The sequence below is a fragment of the Gavia stellata genome, chromosome 7 (genome assembly GCF_030936135.1).
Source record: "Gavia stellata isolate bGavSte3 chromosome 7, bGavSte3.hap2, whole genome shotgun sequence".
NCBI lineage: Eukaryota > Metazoa > Chordata > Aves > Gaviiformes > Gaviidae > Gavia > Gavia stellata.
Genome location: NC_082600.1, coordinates 14,213,042 through 14,235,083, shown reverse-complemented (window position 1 = coordinate 14,235,083; position 22,042 = coordinate 14,213,042). Strand labels below are relative to the sequence as shown.

General features: G+C 40.3%; 1 protein-coding gene across 1 annotated transcript in view; it reads right to left on the bottom strand.

Annotated features, from left to right (window-relative positions):
- BEGAIN (brain enriched guanylate kinase associated) overlaps nucleotides 1–18,675 on the bottom strand; it is a 155,637-nt gene extending 136,962 nt beyond the window's left edge. Inside the window, exon 1 of the mRNA XM_059819814.1 lies at nucleotides 17,932–18,675. Within this exon, the coding sequence (XP_059675797.1) occupies nucleotides 17,932–18,675 (744 nt within the window). The remainder of the gene's footprint in view (nucleotides 1–17,931) is intronic.
- Between the last annotated feature and the right edge of the window lie 3,367 nt (nucleotides 18,676–22,042).

Sequence of the window (22,042 nt, the reverse complement as noted above, 5' to 3'; positions counted from 1 at the left end):
ACATTTTTTAAAGGAAAGCATCATGTCATATTAAATCAAATATCTTTAAAAGACTGTTACAGCTGCTTTTTAAAACTTATCAGTCCTTTGGGGAATGTTGGCCAGAGTTTGAAGCTGTCATTGTCTATAGGGATAGAAACAGCACGGTACTTCTTATCAGAATGATGACATTTTGTAGAACTTTGAGAAAACCCAGTTTAATTCCTTCCTTCCAACTTGCTGTGATTATGCAAGACTCAGACTGAGAAATCAGTTGTTACAATTATTTAACAGCATAAATTGAGACTCAGACTCTGTGAGGACTATGCAACCACTCCTTTTGGGGGTGTCCCTTGGTCCTGGCCCCTCTCTGTTCAGATTGGGAACCTGACTGAAGCACACTGTTGCTTCTTTCTGGAATGGGCAGCTGGGTTTTCCTCCTGTAAAAAGCATGACAGGACAGCGGTAGGAGAGAGAGTGCAATCCAAAGTCTCTTGTGACATAGAATCAGGATTACTGGGGACTTGTATGTGAGCAGAGAAGCATGGAAAGTTGCCTGAAATTAACATCAGGCAAAAGAAGACATAAATTCTTCTGCTTAAATAGGTGGCTAATTCAGAAGGAAAAGAAGGTTCGGGGATGAAATGCAAAAATTAATAATGAAAATGTGTTATCAAATAAATAGCCTGAAGGCAAAGCACCACTAAGGAAGAACTACTGAAATTCTTATTCAGAAATCTTGAGAAAGTTATGCCAACTTAAAATAAAAAGGTATTTAAAGAGTATAAAAAAGGCCTGTTCATAAAAGAAAGAGACCTTTTTCCAAAGGAACCAAAAGGAATGGAAACATGACTTGTTTAAAAAAACAAAAGGAAAGAAAGGCAAAAAGAAAAGATGCAGCAAGATTTTTTTTTGGAACATTTTTTAAACCAGCTATACCAAAAGATTACAAGTCACTTCTAATTAATAACTTACGTAGATAGAGTTTTAAACAAGCTGTTGCTTTGAAGACATTCTTACGTCTACACTAAGGAGTTTAGCTAAATAAATGATCAAATATAAGGCTGTGAAGTTCTGAACATTTATCAAAATGTTTCAAATCAATGCTGGGTAAACTATTAATAATCGAAGTCACAGGAGCAAGCTATTTTTAGCCAAAGGGAATTCTTAACATTCTTTATCATCAGAAATTAAAGCATCTAATTCTTGGTGAAATTACGCAAATCTTATTGTCTACAAAGGTTGTTAGCAGTGCCAGGTTTTCTCCCATGGCTCCAGAATGGAAAAGTTACATTGTCCTTTTCCATTAAGAAATTAAAGGCTCAGGTAGATGTGGCCTCCACAGCATGTGCCCTGCTCCCTTCTTCATAGAATGGTTTAGGTTGGAAGGGACCTTAAAGATCATCTAGTTCCAACCCGCCTGCCATGGGCAGGGACACCTTCCACTAGACCAGGCTGCTCAAAGACCCGTCCAATCTGGCCTTGAACACTGCCCAGGTTGGGGCATCCACAACTTCTCTGGGCAACATGTTCCAGTGCCTCACAACACTCATGGTGAAGAATTTCTTCCTTATATCTAATCTAAATCTACCCTCTTTCAGCTTAAAGCCATTACCCCTTGTCCTATCACTACATGCCCTTGTAAAAAGTCCCTCTCCAGCTTTCTTGTAGGCCCCTTCAGGTACTGGAAGGCTGCTATAAGGTCTCCCCAGAGCCTTCTCTTTTCCAGACTGAGCAGCCCCAACTCTCTCAGCCTGTCCTCCCAGGAGAGGTGCTCCAGACCTCTGACCATCTTCGTGGCCCTCCTCTGGACTCGCTCCAACAGGTCCATGTCCTCCTTATGTTGGGGGCCCCACAGCTGGACACAGTACTCCAGGTGGGGTCTCATGAGAGCAGAGTAGAGGGGGAGGATCATCTCCCTTGACTGGCTGGTCACGCTTCGTTTGATGCAGCCCATGATATGGTTTGTTGGCTTTCTGGGCTGCAAGTGCGCACTGCTGGCTCATGTTGAGCTTCTCGTCAACCAATACACCCAAGTCCTTCTCATCAGGGCTGCTCTCAATTCATTCTCTGCCCAGCCTGTACTTGTGCTTGGGATTGCCCCAACCTGTGTGCAGGACCTTGCACTTGGCCTTGTTGAACTTCATGAGGTTCGTACGGGCCCACCTCTCAAGCCTGTCAAGGTCCCTCTGGATGACATCCCTTCCCTCCAGCATGTCAACCGCACCACACAGCTTGGCGTCTTCAGCAAACTTGCTGAGGGTGCACTCAATCCCGCTGTCCATGTCACTGACAAAGATGTTAAACAGCACCGGTCCCAATACTGATCGCTGAGGAATGCCACTCGTCACTGGTCACCACTTGGCCATGAAGCTGCTGACAACAACTCTTTGAGCGTGACCATCCAGCCAATTCCTTATCCACTGAGTGGTCCATCCGCCAAATCCATGTATCTCCAATTTAGAGACAAGGATGTCACGTGGGACAGTGTCAAATGCTTTGCACAAGTCCAGGTAGATGATGTCAGTTGTTCTTCCCATATCCACCAATGCTGTAACCCCGTCGTAGAAGGTCATCAGATTTGTTAGACCCTTAGGGAAGCCATGTTGGCTGTCACCCATCACCTCCTTGTTTTCCATGTGCCCTAGCATAGTTTCCAGGAGGATCTGCTCCATGATCCTGCCAGGCACAGAGGTGATACTGACTGGCCTGTAGTTTCCAGGTCTTCCTTTTCTCCCTTTTTAAAAATGGGTGTTATCTTTCCCCTTTTCCAGTCATTGGGAACTTCACTGGACTGCCATGACTTCTCAAATATGATGGATAGTGGTTTAGCACTCAGGACCCATGGATGCATCTCATCAGGTCCCATGGACTTGTGCACCTTCAGGTTCCTTAGATGGTCTTGAACCTGATCTTCTCCTACAGTGGACAGTTCTTCATTCTCCCAGTCCCTGCCTTTGCCTTCTGCGACTTGGGCGGTGTGGCTTGAGCACTTGCTGGTGAAGACTGAGGCAAAAAAGTCATTCAGTACCTCAGCCTTCTCCATATCCTGGGTAACCAGGTCTGCCATTTCCTTTTGGAGAGGGCCCACGTTATCCCTAGCCTTCATTTTGTCACTGATATACCTATAGAAGCTTTTCTTGTTGCCCTTGACATCCCTGGCCAGATTCAATTCTATCAGGGCTTTAGCTTTCCTAACCTGCTCCCTGGCTGCATGGACAATTTCTCTGTATTCCTCCCAGGAATTCATATATTCCTATATAAACTTTCTCCATGTCCATGACAAGAGCTGTAACTGGACAGTTTTCAAGGCATTTCAGGACTGAGCAGCTCCAGTGCAGTGTCCGTGCTGATGAGAGGAGCAGGAGGGTGTGTCGCAGCAGGGGTTTGGCGTGATCTGAATCTGTCTCCATGGGAGAGACAAGCTTGTGGGGGACGCTGCAAACTTACCAGGCTGCCAAGCTGTCCAGCTCATATGTGATGTGATCCCAGGGAGACCACCACCATTTACCTCCTGGTAATCAGTCCCACAGCTACTCCTCTCTTACCTCCAAGCAGTACCTGTCACATGCGTCTCATCCAGTTTTGGCATACAACCCAAAGAAAACAAGGAAAAGTGGTGACACCAATCACATACAAGTACTTACCTGCCTGCATTTGTTTCACTGCCTAACACATCAGAAAGCGCAATGCCCCACAGTGCTCCCAAACCCTACTGCTTTGCCTGACTTCACATCTCAGTAATGAGCAGTTCCGCAGTGGCTGTAATGCAATATATACTGATAATAACAGCACAAGTATCATTAGACTTTCCTACTCACAGTATTGTCATAATCCTCAAATCATATTTTTCCACAAATGAATAAAACCCAGTGACAGATAATTTCAAGCTTTTCTGCCAGAAGTGCATGAAAAGCTATAACTCTTTTACCACTTGTTTCTTTTTCTCTGAGTTCTCTTTTTTGTTTTCTGCTTTTGACATTTTGAGAGGCAAAGTGTTAATATAAAACACTAACATGGCTGTCACTTAAGTCTTAATGTGTGCTGTTAAGTGGAGACAGGTGGAAATGCATCACTGAATAAAGAGAATTTATTTGAAGTACTGTAGGCCCAAAGTGAAATGCAACACCCAATTGAACCTGTTATAAATAAAAAATACAGAAAGTATAAAAAGAAGCAGAGCTATGCAAAGGTCTGCTAGAGCGAGTATTTTTGGAAATACAGAAGACAACTGGAAAAGATTTTAATGGTGCACCTATCATCTGTGAAAATAACGGATGACAATGAAAAGCAAGATAATAAAAAGATAGGTTTATTTCTGACAGTAGCAAGTTCTTCTGCACTTTTACTGAAGTAAATAGTTTTCAGTTAATCCAGACACAGCAATTTAACTGCAAAACTGCATTACAGGGGTTTGAGTGCTGTACTTGACATAGAAACATAAGATATTTTTAACTTTGAGCTATAAAAGGAAAGTGCAAATATAGAAAGTCTGTGACTGAACTAAGTCTGAACTGCATCAGCCTCGCAGTTCAAAGAGGCTACGAGTCCTGGGCTGTGACTGGCATAAATGGCACTGCCTGCTGGAAGACTCAGGATAAACCTTAGACAAGACAGTTAAATTTGCCACATCATGCAGTCATTCCATGTAGATCAAAGCTTTCAGGGGTTGACAGTGCACTGACATTATAGATGGACTTGATTTAATTTTTTTGGTTATATACAGCCTAACTGGAATTACATAAGTACAAAGGAATAATTTCTTCAGGAAGAGAAATTTAGATGGCACATATGGGGGTTAATATATTCATAGATTTAGATGCCCTTAAAAGACCAATGAAGACAGCATCGCAGATATATTTGTGCAAATCCAACACCTTTGTTGGAAAATGCTAAGTTATATTTGATACCCAAGAAATGTCCCTAGAAAATATAACCCTTGTGCCATTACTGAGGCTTACAGAGATGATGCCCTGATCTGGAAGAAAAAGAATGAGTTAATGTGATAATAGGGTATAGGTAACTTTGGAAAGAATGAGACTGGTCTGGAGCTAAGAACTGTCTACTGCCATACAGAAATTTTCCTTTCAACAAACTTAATCAATCTAGAAGCTAGTCATTCCCTAGTTTTTTCTTCCTGTCGTCTCAGAGGGACATACACATGCTTTTGTAAAATTCTGTTATTACTAGGAGGTTCATAAGCTATATTAAGTATGTAATAACAAAAAGTTATTAGTGTCAAGATCCAGTATCTACCTGTCTGCTCTGGTAAAAAAAGAAAGTTGTACAGAGGTTTGTTGAAACAGGTAATTCTTTTGGCAAATGTGTGTCTAATTTAGTTGCTGAAAGAAGGACCTGGGAATGACACACCTGCAAAACTGCCCACTGAAAAAGGGCTGCTCACTTTAAATAATTTTAGGAAACTGAGGAATGAAATAAACAGTTGTCCATGTCTTGAGGTATTATGACAGTAAGCACAAGCCTCAGTTGTCTCAGTGCCTCAAAAAAGTTTACCCCATGCTCCAACCAAACTAAAATAATACCTTCACCTATAAGCATCTTGCAGCACTATACTTTTACCTTGCTGACCAGACTGCACACAGCGTTCCTAAAGTTATTTCCTCTCAGATATAAAGATTATATGATGTTCTAGCACTCATCATAATTTAATTTTCTATTCTGTAGTTCAGGAAAAGACATCATGTTTTCAGTAACAGGCTACATCTTAGAAGTTTTTAACAAAAAACAAAGCAAGACATAAACACTTAAGAATAGCAAGAACAGAAATGCTCCTAAGCAGCATAGATCAAGTACTTTGGTTTTATATTTGGTAAGCACTACAGGGGTATAGGAAAAATTTCCGGTATACATTAGCATAAGGGCTCCTCAAACGATGCAAATAAGGAAATTAATTCATCATTCTGTGAGTTAATTCCTTCAACTTTCTAAGGCATGTTTTTGCAACACATCCATTTTATGAGAGGATCTTGAAACACTACACAAAACTGATTAGTTTAAGAGTTATTCTTACTTTACAGCTGGGGAAACCGAGGCAGTGCCAAGATGATCCTTTATGCAAAGTTACACAATAAACCAGTGGAGGCAATTGTAAGAAAAACTAGTATTATGCCCTCCCTTGTTTTGACCATCTCAGGAAAGCTTTCCTCTGTCTCAGGAGCTTCCATTATTGTTCAGGTTTAATAGCAGTGTTTCATACATAGTGCTAAACCCTATAAATCTATGTCCAGTTTTACCTACAGTTTGCAGCAATGCTTATCTGGAAAATAGTTGTCAGTACACAAAACAAAAATCAGCACAGGAGCAGCTGTGTTGTTAACAGTTGCTTTTCAACAGAAAGTAAGGATTTTAAAGACATTTGTTAGGTAGTTCTTCCTGACATATTACAGCAGTGCACATGCAACTTCATAAAATTCCATTATAGCTTAGAGGACACATGCTAATATTTATTATAGCTATTATGCTTTGTAGTTTGGAGAAATGCAAGAATCAAGCCATTGATCTGTGGTACTAAAATAACTGAGTTACTAGAAGAGCTACCTGTTGTTTTTCTTCTGATGATAGAAGTCCAATAAGAGTGGAAAATACTTAATCCCTAGTTGTCATGATGTTTACCTAATTATTGTGTTATTAAATAGTGACTCAGCCAGAAGGGTTCATTTGTTTCTTCCTTCTCAAAGAACTGGAGAGGTTATGCAATGAGAAAATGAAAGCTGAAACTTTCTTCTCAGCATCGTGCTCTTTGTCACTAACATTTCCCAACATGGGGGAGATACGTGTTTCCTTCAAGGAAGGAAGGAACGTTTAACATGTGAATGAATACAAGAAAAGCAGGAAACCAACCACAGCTGTCAATACACAATTTATAGAGCTGTCACACTGCTGTGGTAATATCAGACAGACACAATAACCTGTAAAAATTATTCCTGCAGACCTGAGCTCAGAAATGAAGCAGTTAGCTATGTTAGAACCCAGCATTTGTTCTGAAGGCCTGGTGTTTAAAGAACAAAGCCTCTTTCCTTCCCAGTTTGCTTCCTGCAACGTTAGCTCCTACAGTCCAAAATGGTTATGAGCAAGGCACAAAAAAGCTGCCAGTAGCTTGTGAGGGGAACAGTCTTACTTCTTTCTGCCCTTGCCTATTTCCAATATAAATAAACAGATAAATAATAATTTGCCAACAGCTTCCCTCCTGCTGTAGGGGAATGTTTCATATTTTCTTGGAATAATTAACAGGCTTTTTGTTATTTTCTACCACCATATGCTTCTTTCCTGCTCTGTATTTGCAACTCCTCAGTCCAGCTCCCACTTTTGCAGCACTGGGAGTTGAACGGCAGCCTGGTTGAGGAAAGTGGGTAGAGCAAGGGGAAGGTGGGAAAGGGGGGCTTACGCACTTACACGCTAACAGTGGAAGGAGAATTTAGAGCTGCCTAAGGTCTGCTGTTGTAGCTATCAATGAAGGAAAAAGCCATTTACTTTTAACTGGGGACTGAGTGGCTCAACAAAAGAGCCAAACTAATTTTGGTTTAATTATTTATTGTGTTCCAATTCTCATTACTGTTTCTGTTTTAATTATATTTTTAATTAACTGCATTGATTTTAATGGACTGTACACTTCCCTCATGCAACTTTGCTGACTGGTTTAGCATCCATTTTGGTTTGCTACATCGAAAAAAGAAGCAAAATACTGAAAAGTGGAGAAGACAGGCATATCCAAGGCAAATGAAGGGTCTTTTCTGCATTTTACTGCTTAGTATGGGCATGAAGACAATTTTAGCAGTTTTTTGTTACCAATTTGTTACTCCATGTAAATTCTTTATGATGAGTGAGTAACTCTGGCTTTGTATGGTTTGCAACATGGTGATTCTGTTTCCTCCTTGGCAATAACCCCTCATGTACTGGGCAATATTCTATCTTCTGCTGCTGTTTGGGGATCGGCTGCGCTGGAGTGGCAGGAGGCGAGTGTCTGGCACAGCGCTGCCTCCATCCGCCCTGTGTTTGCATGCCCCATTGCAGGGCTGGGGACTCCCTGGGGCACAGCAGCCATGGGGCTCCCCTGGGGTCCATCAGGGCAGGGCCTGGCAGCCAGGGCCTGTCCCACTGCCCCAGGCAGCAGCAGGGCAGCCGAGGGGCACTGGGGGCAGCCTCACCCCGGGCCTTGGGCACCTCCCTGGGGACAGGGCCGGGCTCGGCCATGGGCCTGCAGGTGGGCCTGCATTGGTGGGGCCCTTGGCCAGGCAGGGCAGGGCCGTGGGAAGCTGAGACCGGCTCTGCTGCGGCAATACTGGCGCAGGGACTGAGGGCCCCGGCGGGCTGACATGGGGTCCTTGCCATGGGCAGGGTGGGAGACACCTCAGGTAGTCAGGACCGTTGAGGCCTCCAGGCCCTGACTGTTTACCAGTGGCTGTTGCTGTTTTGTTTCATCCAGCTGGCTTGCAGGCAGTCCCACTTTCCTTGTTGCAAGGCTACAATTCAGCCCTGAGTCTCCAGAAATAGGATGTGTCTGGTACTTTCTGTAAGCTCGCAGCACAGCAAACGGTGCGAAGGTCTGGCTGGCCGCTGTAGAAATAAGTGGTTGTGAACCAGTTTTTGAATCCTCAATAGCTGCTCATTTTAACCTTGTTCACACAGCAGGTTTTTGTTACTACAGTTATGTAGGGAATAGCTGTTCTTTGGGGGAAATGTTTCTTTATTTTCAAGAGAACAAGGATTGCTGTATGAACAGGCCTAGTATTTATTCCTTATTCTCTTTTGTTTAAAATGCTCTCACTATCCAAGCAGGGAGCAGGAGGCAGAGACTGCCATATCACTGATCATTCTTGCCCAACATCAAATATTAATGCAAACAGTTCATAAGCTCGACAGATAACAGATGTGCACTTAAATAATTTTGTTTATCTTTGCAGGTATTGAATTTACTGTCAGAAATTGAGAGCTGTTGGCCAACAGTGTCATAACAGAAGGCTTTGCAGACTACAGTCTACAAGCTAGCTCTTCAGCAATAGGTACTCCAATGCTGCTGTATCCAGCTCACTTGAGTTTTTTCAACATTAAACTCTGAACAAGTTCTGGAATATCCTTTTGGTAGTGAAAAAGGAGACAAATTTAGTTGTAGATACAGTGGTGATTTGAGGGATGGGAGACACAGTGGGGTGTTTAAACAATTTCTGTCCATTCTAGGTATTGAATAATTTTTCTATGACACAGAAAAAAAGACTTGAAGGCTTTTCAACCAAGGCTGATTTTCAGAAATGGGAAGGCTTCCTTTAAACTTGATAAGTGCCTGCTTATTCTTGGGAAGTCAGCATTTTGGAAATTTCACAAGCATCCTTTAAGGAGTATTACACAGGGGTATAAATGTGCTACTGTAGTTTCCAAATCAGACAAAGGAGCAGAATTACATGTTTTATTTACTCTCTGTAGATAGAGAGCAATGGTATCTCAAAGCAAATGCATCTGCTTGCTAATACCAAATAGTATTGGTCCCCCTGAGACCCCAGTCACAACTGAATATTATGAACCACCCTCTCAATAAGATTTTCCAACCAGTTCTGCATCTAACTTTTAATATTTTTCCCCATATTTTCCTGGCTTTCTTATGAGAATGTCATGGAAGACCGTTTTAAAGATGAGATTTATGACACCTGCTGCTTCTTTCTTATCCACAAGATGTGTTTTCCTGTCATCTAAAACTCTGGCACTGAAGAGTTTCATCTGAGAAGGTCAAATTTAAGCCCCTTTGCAAAGAGGAAGTCACTGAAACAAATGTCTGAGCTAGTTTGCGAAAATGCCATTTTTTAGAGCTTTATGAAAACATATGTATTTTATAAATATAAAACAGCTTCCCAAATGGGGTCCTGCTTCTTCTTATCAGACCTGAGGTCAAAGCTGGCAGTTCCTGGTATTCTGAGACATGAGTCATGGTGTTGGGGCAGGTAGGCTCAATTTCTGAGGCCCAAATTTAGTATAAAACCCTCCAATCCATCCTGTAACTCATAAAAAATTCTGCTCTTGAAATTTGTCGGCCTCAAAGTTTTAATGCTATGTTTCTGATGTGAGACTAAAACCCACAGAGCACCAAGCCTACAGAGAAAACAGTATTTCAAGTGCGGCTGTGGCAGAGTAATGTAATACTGATTCCCTCTTTTCTATCCCTAAAATGCCTGCTGTGCTAGGTTCATATTAAGAAGTGAACTTTTATTTTACTCAGGTTAGATGTTAGAGCATGGTGGGGAAGGGAACAAGGTTACATCTATGTTTCTATTAATTGCATGCAGTACATCAGTGGGCAGAATTTTAATAGAGCCAAAAACCTTAGAATGAGTGGGGCAAAAACATCAGTCACTCTCAAGTGAAAAATAAATCAGAGCAACCTCTGTCTCTGGGCAGTGCCTTGCACTTGAATCTTCTCTTGGTAGAAATCAGAGATTTTCACTATGTTGACCAAAGTGGTTGTGTTAATTATTGCACATGTCTGTGGGAGAGTCACTGCATGCTGAGGTCTTTGGCTTCTGTGATATACCAAAGGCATGCTATGGCAGGACAAAAAAACCATTTCATAAACATTACAAAACACAGGCTGCTGACTGAAGGAAGAAATCAAAAATGGATTGAAACACCTTTAAAATCTTTTGTCATAAATTACACAGAAAGGCTTTTAGACCAAACCTGGGCCAGATCTATTGGTCTTTTCTACCTCTTGCTCTTTTGCCTTCCCTTGTCTGGCTCTGCAGTTTTCAGGCATCTCTGCTGATGGTAATTGTTATAAGCCTGTTGTAGCTTCCATTACTCTGAAAGTACCATTTCTTTCCAAAGGCACCCAAAGATAGACAGTGCAATTGAGAAATGATTTTCAAACTCAAAGGAAGGTGAAAAGTCATGTTAACAAAAATCACTGGAAAAAAAACACTAAACATTTTTGATTGCCAATGTTGCTTTCCCATGGCTGGTGCCAAGAGATGTCAAAATCAATGTGAACTGCATGCGCTCAGCATTTTTGTGTGGCTAAGTAGCTGCCCCTATGAAGACAAACAGTATATTTGGCTGGAAAATGTTTTTGTGTTCTGATTGGAGCCCTGAATGGTGTGCAGAAATTCACCATTATAATAACATCTGTTCCTTTAGCCAAACATCTCCCTCCTGACTCACTTGCTGCTCCCCTTCTCTAAAAATGGTGGGGGGGGGGGGGTGCGGGGGGGGGGGGCAGGGAGGAGGGAGGACAAGCCAGGTACAAACCCTAACTTCAAAAATTGCAGGCTTTATGGTGAGATACTTAATTTCATTGAAAACACATTCTTTTTATTGTCAAGCAGCTCAGACTGTCTTTATTTTATCCTATCTTGAATAAATAGCTTACTTTTTTGAGTACTGGCTTATAGACATGTATGCTCTGTAAAGAAGATTTTGATCTAATTTGTATTTGATGAGCTGAGAAGCTGTAAATGACCATATGCGTCATCTTGGGAACATTGTAGCTTTATGCACTGTGTTCGACTAGACGAAGGATCCATTAGTGACCCAACGGAGGTGTTTTAGAGCAGGCAAGGAGAACTCTCTAAACACCATCTGCTCATACTGTTGCTTGTAAAACGATGTCACATCTGCTGCTCTAAAAACATTATGCTGATCTCTCCTACAGTACATGGCTGCTGCACTCCTCTTAGCAGTGGAAAAAGGAGTCAATGCCACATTATTGGGACAAGAGGTGTTAACTATAGATGAAATTGCACATGGCCCTCTTGTCTTCCTATATCTTGTGACTGTACCATAAATGTCACAAACAAAATGAAGGAGAGGATTCAGCACTCTGTATTTAACTGATGAAGCTGGGTAAATACTTGGACTGTTAGTCTTTGCTGAGCTCCATGTTGCCTCAGCTTGGCTGCTGCTGGTACGACTAATACTACTACATGCTTCAAACGTAACATGGCTGAGTCCTCTCAGAGATTGAGGAGATATTTAAGATAGCTTGATCACTGGAAAATGAGGTTTGTCTTTGATTTCAGATGGACTGAGGTCAGAAAGCGCTACCATTGCTTTTGGCCATCAGATTTTATAGCTTAGAGTATTTGGCTGCCTAACACCTGTGTGGTGTTATAAAGCTAGTTTACCTACCCTGGAAGCTCCAAGTGTACACATCTGCATACATTTGCAATACTACTCATTACTACTGCACCCAGAGTGACAAATTCATAATAGTGGTGTATAGAATTAGAAAAACAGTCAGTGTTTGTATCAGAAGGAGAGAGGTTATAATGATGCAATAGGAATCCTCAGAAGTACTGAGGAACTGCAGCCCCAATTGACTAAAGTTGTGGTACTTGTCTTTCCACACCCAAATTCAATTGTTTTGACCTGTGATTCTTATACAGTATTACCAGACACAGAGAATGTTTTCAGGGATGTGCAGATGAAGAAAAAATAACAGAGTGAAGTTGTTATGGTTTATATTGCTAACAGCTCAGTGGCTATGCTCATTTCGTATGATAGTGAGTTTAAAGCTAGTAAGTCTGAAAATTACTGTATTTGTCTGCTGTTTCTGAACAGTGAAAAGAAGTGACTGATATCTTCTCTCAGTCAAGTTTTTGGTAAAGAAACTAAGCCATGTATTGTAATATCTATTTTGAGAAAATATTTTTAGACTACTGACAGCCTGATGGTCACCTCCAATTTGCAAGGCAGAGGGAAACAAACTTCTGAGCAGCATCATGCAGGATAGCATGGCAAGAGAGAGGCCAGGATGCCAGGAAAGGTGGCCATGTGGTGTTTTCCATTGCCATATGAGACTCATATGAGGCCTTAATGGTATGATCTGTTATGTGCTTGTCATGTGCTGAAGAATTGAAGCATCTGATGTAGTTCTCTTTCTTACCTTCCTCTGGTAACCTTCAGTTACAAGAACTGTGGATCAGAGTTTCATTATTTCTGCTATTGAGGGTAGTTCTGCATTGTCCTGCCTGCCTGAAAGAGCAGAAACAGACCAGAAAATAGGACTCTGGAAGACTTTTCATGCCTGTGTTCTGCTGCTGGCTTGATCACTGACCTGGACAAATCACTTCATCTCTCTGTGCTTCTGGTGCCACCTCTTACTATTTCTCTTTTAGCGTATTGCATGCATGAGTCAGTGAAATAATAGATACTTTCCATTATAATGTATTTGAACACAAATCTTACTTGTAAACATCACTGTACTGTAAATGGAAATGAAAGATTTGGTATTCATCCAAGAACAAAGCAATTGCCTTTTTTAAAGCATGGCAACAGGCTGGAAGGGCTGAAAGAGGACTGAAAGACTTCTTGTATGAAAGAGCTTTGGCCTAGGGCAACAAAAATCACCATCTTGTCTGCTCTTTCAATGAGATTCTATTAGAACTTGGGTGTCCTAGAATCTGGCTTTCTTTAGAAATGCAAGATTAGTTGCATTTTTTACTGCTATGGCATTCTACCACAGCCTTGCAGGACAGTCATACTCTACATCAGGTTTCTTCATGCCTGGGAAGTTCAGGTGTGCAAGGCTATAATTCGTTAAGATGCTTCTGCCATCCCCATGCTAAGGTGTTCTTCTTGCAAGAGAACCTGTAACAAACAGCAGGAATCCTTACGCATAACAGATAGAAAGAGCAGAAATTAGTATCACTTTCCTTGTTTGTGTTAATGTCTATGACACTTTACTTCAGCAGGCTACCTGTAGGGTTCCTTAAGAATTAAACAGACCACCTGGATTAGATATATACATCATCAGAATTTGAATCTTCTCTATATCCTATATAAATGTCTACACTGGTCATATTTCTTCTTTACAATAATTATTGTAATATTTATTTCTTGTGAGAGGAATGAAAAGGGGTGTTATTCTAGCTTGTGCTTCACTCATCTGCATTTTATAAAGATGCAGGCCTTTGTAACAGGCATTTGTCCCCTTCCATCTCAAGGGCCATAGAAATTAAATACTTTAGGGCAAACATTGATTGAAATCAGAGTGAAAATGAATACTTTGTTTTCAGTTAGTTTTGCTAAGGCTACAGAAGGGAATTGAATTGCTGATATGGAGCCAAAGTTTGGCCCTTTAGACTAAATCACACAGGAGGCAGCATGACTGCATCAGTGACTCTCCAGGTCCCTTGTCCTGACAGCTGGCTCTAGCATCAACCTGAGCTGGGTGATGAGCCTAGTGCAATTCATTTGAGAGATGAAGGACAGATGGAGATGGGACAGGCAGGGATGCAGTTGAGTTGGTAGCTGCACTGTGTCAAATAGAGAATAAACCCTGAAGCTGGTGCCAAACCAGGCTGAGAAGCCCAACTAATGTGTTGCCATGCAGACATATCACTCTGGGTTCAGAAAGAGTCTGTGTTCATGCAATGATGCTGACTAGGTAATAAGCAATTGTTGTTGGCTCTACCTTCATTGGTGCAGCTTTGCATGGATGCAGCTAAATTGTACTCAGACATGGCTCCATAAGCATGGTTAGTTCCTAAGGAGCAAGGCCATGTTTTTGCCCTCTCACCATCTGCCCAATTCAGGCATATTTTACAGCATGGAAGTCTTAACTTCCAAAATGTGTTGTAGAAGTGCCATTATCCCAACCCAAGCTTGTTTTTTAAGACATCCTCTGCACCAGATTGGAACACTGTATTTCTAGCAGCTCAGAGAGGGTATTGCAACTTAGTAAGTCATTTGTATCGATCAGGCTTGACCTTGCTTATTTTGTGTGTGACATTGCCTTAGGTGACAAGTGCACAATTCCTTAGGATATATATGCATATAGTTGCAATGATGAGGTCAATAATTAAGTGATTCTAAGACCTCTTGCACACAGAATGTGTACTACTGATAGTTTCTCCTAAGATGGAAAGATACAGCTCTTCCAAGAAAGAAACTGGACTGCTTTCCTGTGATCGAGAAAAATCAATGTCTAATAATTGTGTTATATGGTCCCTTGAGCAGGCAAAAGTAGATACGTAAAGACGCGATCTGGAAAGTTGATCCTCAGTCATGTATGACTAAAGTTAACTGAAATGTAACATTCAGGTTGATTCAAATCTCAAGGTGCTGCAGACTTACTCAGGTCTGAAGTTAGTCTCCTGTATGGTTATTTAAGAACTAAATTTTTACCCGTAGTTTCCTCCTGGAACAATAGCAGTGGTATCAAAAGATTTACTGAAGGCATTGGTTACTTGAAACAAATGTATTTAAGATAGAATATGTATTAAAAGACACAGACCAGTCTTCTCTCATGCCTGACCTTCTTTGAAACATACCCTGGATGTGAGGAAAATACGTGTTGTTTGGACCCATCCACATTTCTCTCTGTGTTGATCTGTCCTTTGACAGTCTCTGATAAGCGTGTCTTCCCATTTCTGAGAAACTTTCCATTGTGTACAACCCTTTCCAAACTTTTCCTGCATTTTTCAGCCCACTGAACTGGTCATTTCATTTCAGCCTGGAAGTATGACATAGTCTCGAGTTGTGCACCCTCCTCTATATTAGTGTGGATTTGGAGGTTTGCTTTCATCTAGTTAAATCATTTTGCTTTCCTACTTATTTATCCAGTGACTCAAAATTTAGATCAATAAATAGAAATGAGAAATAATTTCATCCTGTTGGCCTGTTTACTCAAATATTTAGACCATAGCAATGTCATGTCCATCGTATTTTGTAATTGTTTTCTACTTATCAGAATTGCCTTTAGCTTCAGTCACTAAATGGAGCATCCTTTTTGATCCTGCTAGCTGTCTGGAAATTCCTCTGCATAGATCTACAGTAAAGGTGGTTTCTTTGTGAGACTTGATTTCAGTGGCAGCTGTTTGCAAACCGATAAATACTTGCTGCAGAAATGTCCTTGGTTTTGACCAGTTCTCAGAAGTCTGAAAGTTGAAAATAATTTTAGTGGGTTTGGATCCAATATAGACACATCAAATGTAGTGCAGACACAGTTGTGGACACCTCACGGGTCTTCAGAAAACATAACAGCCAGGAGGCAAAGTCACAGCATTCTTATTCTAAGCCACTTTTTTTTTTTTTTTAGGTGCACCTTTCTTAACCTCAAACTTTCAAGCATGTTCTTTCATGCTCTTCAGGATATGTGTTGTTATACCTCTGCTATCCTGTTTTTATATTTAAGTCAATGTAACTGGATCCATTTCTTTCTCTTGAAGTTTACCTTCTGCATACGAATAATAACTTGGAAACTAAAACATGAAGCAGTTTTAGGCAATGTTTTATATGTGTATTCAAATGAACGTTACATAACCAAATACTTTTAAAATATGTTTATAATAATGGCACCCAGGACTGTCTGTACAATTATCCTTTTGCTTCTTACTAGGCATGCTTCAGGTGAGGACTTGCACTAAATAAATTGCATTGAAGTCAAAGTTTTTTGCATGTAGGAGACATGAATCTGTAGATGTGGCTGAATGTGTTTTGCTTTTGTTTTTTGCCCTGCCACTCCTTTCTGTTCTCATGTTGTGTTCTGCAGTCTGATGCATTGTTCATTGAGGTAAAATGCTTGGTAACTACTGTGTTTAATTTAAATGACTAGATTTAGAGCAGGCTGATGCTTAAATTGGAGTAGACTGATGCCTACGTTAACTGAGTGGAATTACAGAGCACTCGGGAGTGTTTAGTCAGTTAGTACTCAATCGGTTGGACGTTCCAATCTGTACAGTATGAGCAAGTCCACTGGAAAAGATGCTCTGACAGATGGCTAATTGAAATGTGAAAAAAGCATATCCTGCCATGGGCTCAGGCTGGAGCCTTCTGACCCCTTTGCAGGACAGCTGCCATTGTGGAGCTGTGACATGACACAGAGTCCAAATTCTCTCTGTGTTTCACTATCTTTCACCTCTTCTCCCTCTGGCCATCTTTGGTAGGTGATAATTAAAACGTCCAAGGACATCCTATAAAATCCTAAGCTTGGGTTGCTGAAGATTGCATAAAATTCTTAAGATTGCGATGTTCTCCCACTTGCTACAGGCCCCTGTGAAAACAGACAACCTTTGTTTCTTTCTTTTTAAATTTGAATAGACTTTTTAAAGCATAATGCAGCTGTAGCAGTTCCCATTTTAGCAACATCTGTGTACATGTGTATAGTCTTAAGCAACAGTTCCTGGACCTTTATTGTTTTAGCAGGATTACAACTGCTGCTCTGGAGATATAATAGCATAATGTATCAGTTCAAGGTTTGGCAGCTCAGGGTTTCTGACAGTGCCATGCAAACAAAGAACAACAATTTCCCTTTGCCCTCCTCCATAGGCATGAATATCTCTTCCTCAACCAAACAAAGAATCTCATAAGAAAAAATTAAAAACATAAATATTTTTGACCAGACCATAAAAGAAAGCTTCAGCTTTTCTTTCTTTCTTTTTCAGTTCTTAAGTTTTTTTTTCAGAAAAATCAGGAAAGATATTATCAATGTAGATGTATTAACTACAGACACACAAACCTTAGCAGTGTTTTCAGGATGTCAGAGCTCTCATTAGTACTTAAACACAACAACTGAGCATGCCTGTTTAGTGTAGACATACCTAAGCAAGTTCAAATGTAGTGAGTTTAACTGCCTGAGTAGTCTCTCACAGTATTCTCTTCACCCTTTTCTGAAGGTGCCTTGACTGCTCACACTGAGCTGACCTGGTGTTATACATATGCTTCATTGCAGTGCAGGAATACCTTTCTTGATTGATCTTGTAAAGTCTTCCTTTAAGACACCAAACTAAAAGGACTAGGGAGTTGTACCCTGTCTTTCCTTCCTCCCAGCTCTAGCTGATCTCTTCAGCTACTAAAAATAAACCCTCCATGTTTGTTCCACCCTGAAGAAAAGTTTGTGTACACAGTAAAAGCCCACCCAGGAAGACAGAAACACTTTTGAAATAGTCACGTTAACGCACAAGTACTTGTCAAATACCACCCAAAGAAGTGATTTGAGAGAGAGCTCACCATGCTTGTACTTCTAGGCAGAGATGCAGATTTTGTGGCTGGCATTTCTTTGCTTTGAGAAATCATGATTTCTACAGGCAATCCAGATCTTTTTCTGCATGAGGCACCATTATCAAGTGACCTGAGAGAGGCACTTGTATCCAGGGACAAGGATTTCTCTAATTTGCGTGTTCGTGCTCCCGCCACAATGTCGTCACTTCTCAGACTCTCTAAGTCTACCTCTTCATGGGTTTTCCCATCTAGAATGTTCTCTTTCCAGCTTTCAGAAGACTTTCTCTTAATATGCAAATCATCTAGGCTTCTCACACTGGATGGAAAGGTGTTTTTCAGTTTAGCAGCTCGATATGCCCTGAGGCTCATGGGATCAAGCACTCTGAAAGTAACTTCATTAATAAATTGAGAGAATTTGAGTTTAGCTTCTATTTTTTCTTCCACAACAGACAGTGAACTTGATGATCCTTGACTCACCAAGCTCAAATCAGATGCAGAGGAACTGCTTTTCTTTTGAGTCTTCTTCTGCCTCTGCAGCTTTTGGCTTGCGTTTCCCACTTCTGCTGGATATAGAGAAGAGTGTTCCAGTTCGTGGGTTTTTTCACCCCCTTTCTGACAGTGCTTTGATCGATGGGGTCGATAGCCTTCATCCTTATTTTTGCTTTTAAAAAAGCTTTTAGCTTCTGACCTTGTGCTACCCCGTAACTCAAAGCTGTCCTCACTGGAGCTGCAGCGTTTTGAATAAGTGTTCATTGTCAAATCTCCAGTGAGGTTCCTCTCCGCATCAGTTCCTACTTCTGCAGCGGTGGATGCACTGCATGCTCTTTCTTCAGTCAGCCTGCCAACCCCCTCTTGCTTGGCCAGTCTTCCAGGCAGAGCACCCTCTGGCTTAACAGGGGAAATGGAGCCCTTTGACAGTGACTCCATTTATTTTTGTGTCTGTATGTCAGCTGGCATCAGTGAAAGTGGCATTCCCATAAATCCTTCTCTATCTTGTAAGACAACAGGCATGACTTTGAAAGGCGTAACAGTGCAGCTGCCACATTTTATCCCATATGCATCCCAAATTATGCATATGTTTCATAATTAGATCAATAGCACATTCTCATCATTTTAATTAGCCATTCTAATGAACAGAATCTATAGGACATGCAAATTTTCCAGGGTATTGAGTGCTTAGTGGATGAGCATGGGATTTCATTGATCCAAAGCAGCGTATGATATATAGCTGTCTGTTAAACTGGAAACCAAACTACCATGATGTAGATCGATTCTCACTAAGTAAAGTCTGGGGTGGTTCTGTTTCAGGGCTTTTTAAAATCCGATAATGGAGAAGGTCATGCTATATTGTCCTAATGCTACTAGTGTTTGCTATTCTATTTGAAAGCTTAGTGACAGATCTGCTAGACCCAGAAAGGCAAAAAGAGAATGTGATTCTTACTTTCTACCTGCTTGTTCTTGCCATAATTTTCATTCTAAAATAATTTTTAAAGATTTGAATCCAAAGCAAGGTGCAATATTTCAGCATTGTAAATGAGTCTGGAGTAGTAATGATGGGTTCTTCCAGTACCTTGCATGTGAAGTTCTTCTCATTCTTTAATGTCTTCATAGACAGGCAAGTCTGAACTGTGAAGTGCAGAATTTCTATTTTTGCTTTGTATATGTGGGAACCTAAAGGCTAGTTTAAGCGAGGTTAAGGGCTATAGTCTGGCTTTATAATCAACATGAAGGTTTGGAGTGTCCCGATGATATGCTGCCACAGGAACTGAGCGAGAATGAACTGACTGATTAATTCAAAAGGGTTTTTTGCATCTCGTTACTTTAGCATAAGGGTGAAAGCAAGTCATTTAGCCATTTTGTCTGGTGGGAATCAGACTCTGCTTACATCACTGTCATTGCCACCACTGTGGCTTTCTGACTGATGAAATGCAGCAGGTGGAGAAAAAAAAGAGAAGCAAATCATAAGCAGAAACCTGAGTGATCTCCCTTAAACACTGGGGCGGGGTGACATGAGGAGGATCCATGGAAGGGATTGAGGAGTAGGAGAAGGTGGCAAGGAAGGGGAAAAAAGTCAGTGAAGAGCAAGTTTAAAAGTATCTTACCTAGCTGACAGGTCAGTGGCAGCTAGGGTTGAAATGTAGTTCCATGAGCTTTTGAAGCAGACTTTATATTTAGGTACCTCATTACAAGTCACTTTGCCCACCGCACAGAATTTAATGTCTCCACATGGGTGATTCCAGGATTCATTCAAATCAGAGTTCATAAAAGCTGCTGAAGTGTTGCAAATCTCTCAAATTAACATAGTAAGTGCATTAATTTTGCAAATAACAGGGGAACAAGAAGATCTTTTTAGCACATCAGAAATCAATTTCTTTTACTGGAATTACTTTTGGAAATGCTTCCATATTTTCTATGGGACTGTGCGATTCCATTGCATGTTACAAACATTATCATGATCACAGAGACAATGTGGCTTAAAATGCATAAATCCTCTTCACACTGTCTTGTTTTAGACAAATTTATTCCTCTCTCACTTGAATGTGAATGGTGACAGTTTAAAGGGCTGGAGAATTCTTTCTATTGTCAACACAAAGATTTTCATGACCTTTTCAATGCAGTCAGGGAACAAATCAACACTACTCTCTTCTTGTAAAACCAGAATTTAGGGCTTTTTCAGTATATAAATATAGTATATAATATATAAAATATATATAAAAATATATATAGTATATAAATATAGTATATAATATATATAATATATATATTAATTCAGTATATAAATATATCTATATAAATACAGACTTCTGCACACTTATGGTTACTCATTGAAGCAAACAGGATTCCCCGAAGAGGTAGGGTCTATGTTAATGCATCTCAGGTCTTCTGCCTTCCAGGATCCATTAAAGCTTGGCAAAGTGTGAGTTCTTCAATTTTAATGGACTTTATTAATATGTCTGTTTCAGAAACAGAGCAAGCCTCATTGTTGAGCCAGAATCTGTAATGGCTTGTACATATTTGGAGAAGAGCTTTTGTATTCATGAGGGATTGGGCTCATTTGTGCATGAACAAAGCTATGTTAACTACAAGCACAAATTCAGCTATCCATTGCATATGTGCAAATTTTAAGATGTGAATCTGACAGAAGTCTGTGTTACAGCCAACAAAAATGGCTCATATAATTCTCTTCTATTGTCAGGAATGAGCCTATTTTCTCAAGTATGTCATCTGTATAGCAGTCAAACATAATTTTTTTAAAAAATAGGAAAAATAATCAGGTTGTAAGTTATAGGTAACCTAGGTAAGGTATATAACACCTGTGGGTTTTTTTATACTGCTTACACTGCTGCTTCTCTTTCTTCAGATGATTTCTGCCTAATGACTTTAGACACATGACATAGACATATCAAATTATTAAGAAAAAAAATTAAGCCACAGCTGCAAAATGACAAATAAGTTTTCTTACCTGAATGATATAGATCTTTTCACATCAATTCCTCTAAACCTTGATTGGAATAGATGTTATCAAAGTTTATAGTAATAAACTATTCAGTGGTCTGTCTTAAATAAATTCACCAAAATATTCTCTAGACACTACCTGAATCACAGAAATTATTTCCACTAGTCACATGTACAATTAGGGAAGCTGAATATTAAACTAAAATATGCTTAAGAATCTGGATGTTTGAGACTTTGAACTCTTTTATAATGGTTTGATGTTCATGATTTATTTTCCATATGTTAAGTAACTTACTTTTCAGAGTGTTAAAATTATTTTGCCTTATATATCTAAATCTCTTTCTCATTCTAGTTCAAGCAGGTATGTCTGTGAATAGCAATGCATTGCTGCAGTAGTCTGAGCTGTACTCTTGGAACAAATACCTTCAGAGAGCTCAAATTCTTCTGTTATTTCTTGCTACAACATGCCTCTGCTAGGTGGATGTTGGCCTGGTTTCCAGGTTCTTCTAATACGGTCATATTAACATTAAAATAAGAGAAAAACTTATGAATTAATTTTGCCCTATTTTAGAAATGGTGGGCACAATTCTTGGAATAATACAGTATGCCTGTGCAAATCAATTGAAAACTGTCTGAAGTGACAGACTTCACTGTAAATAAGATG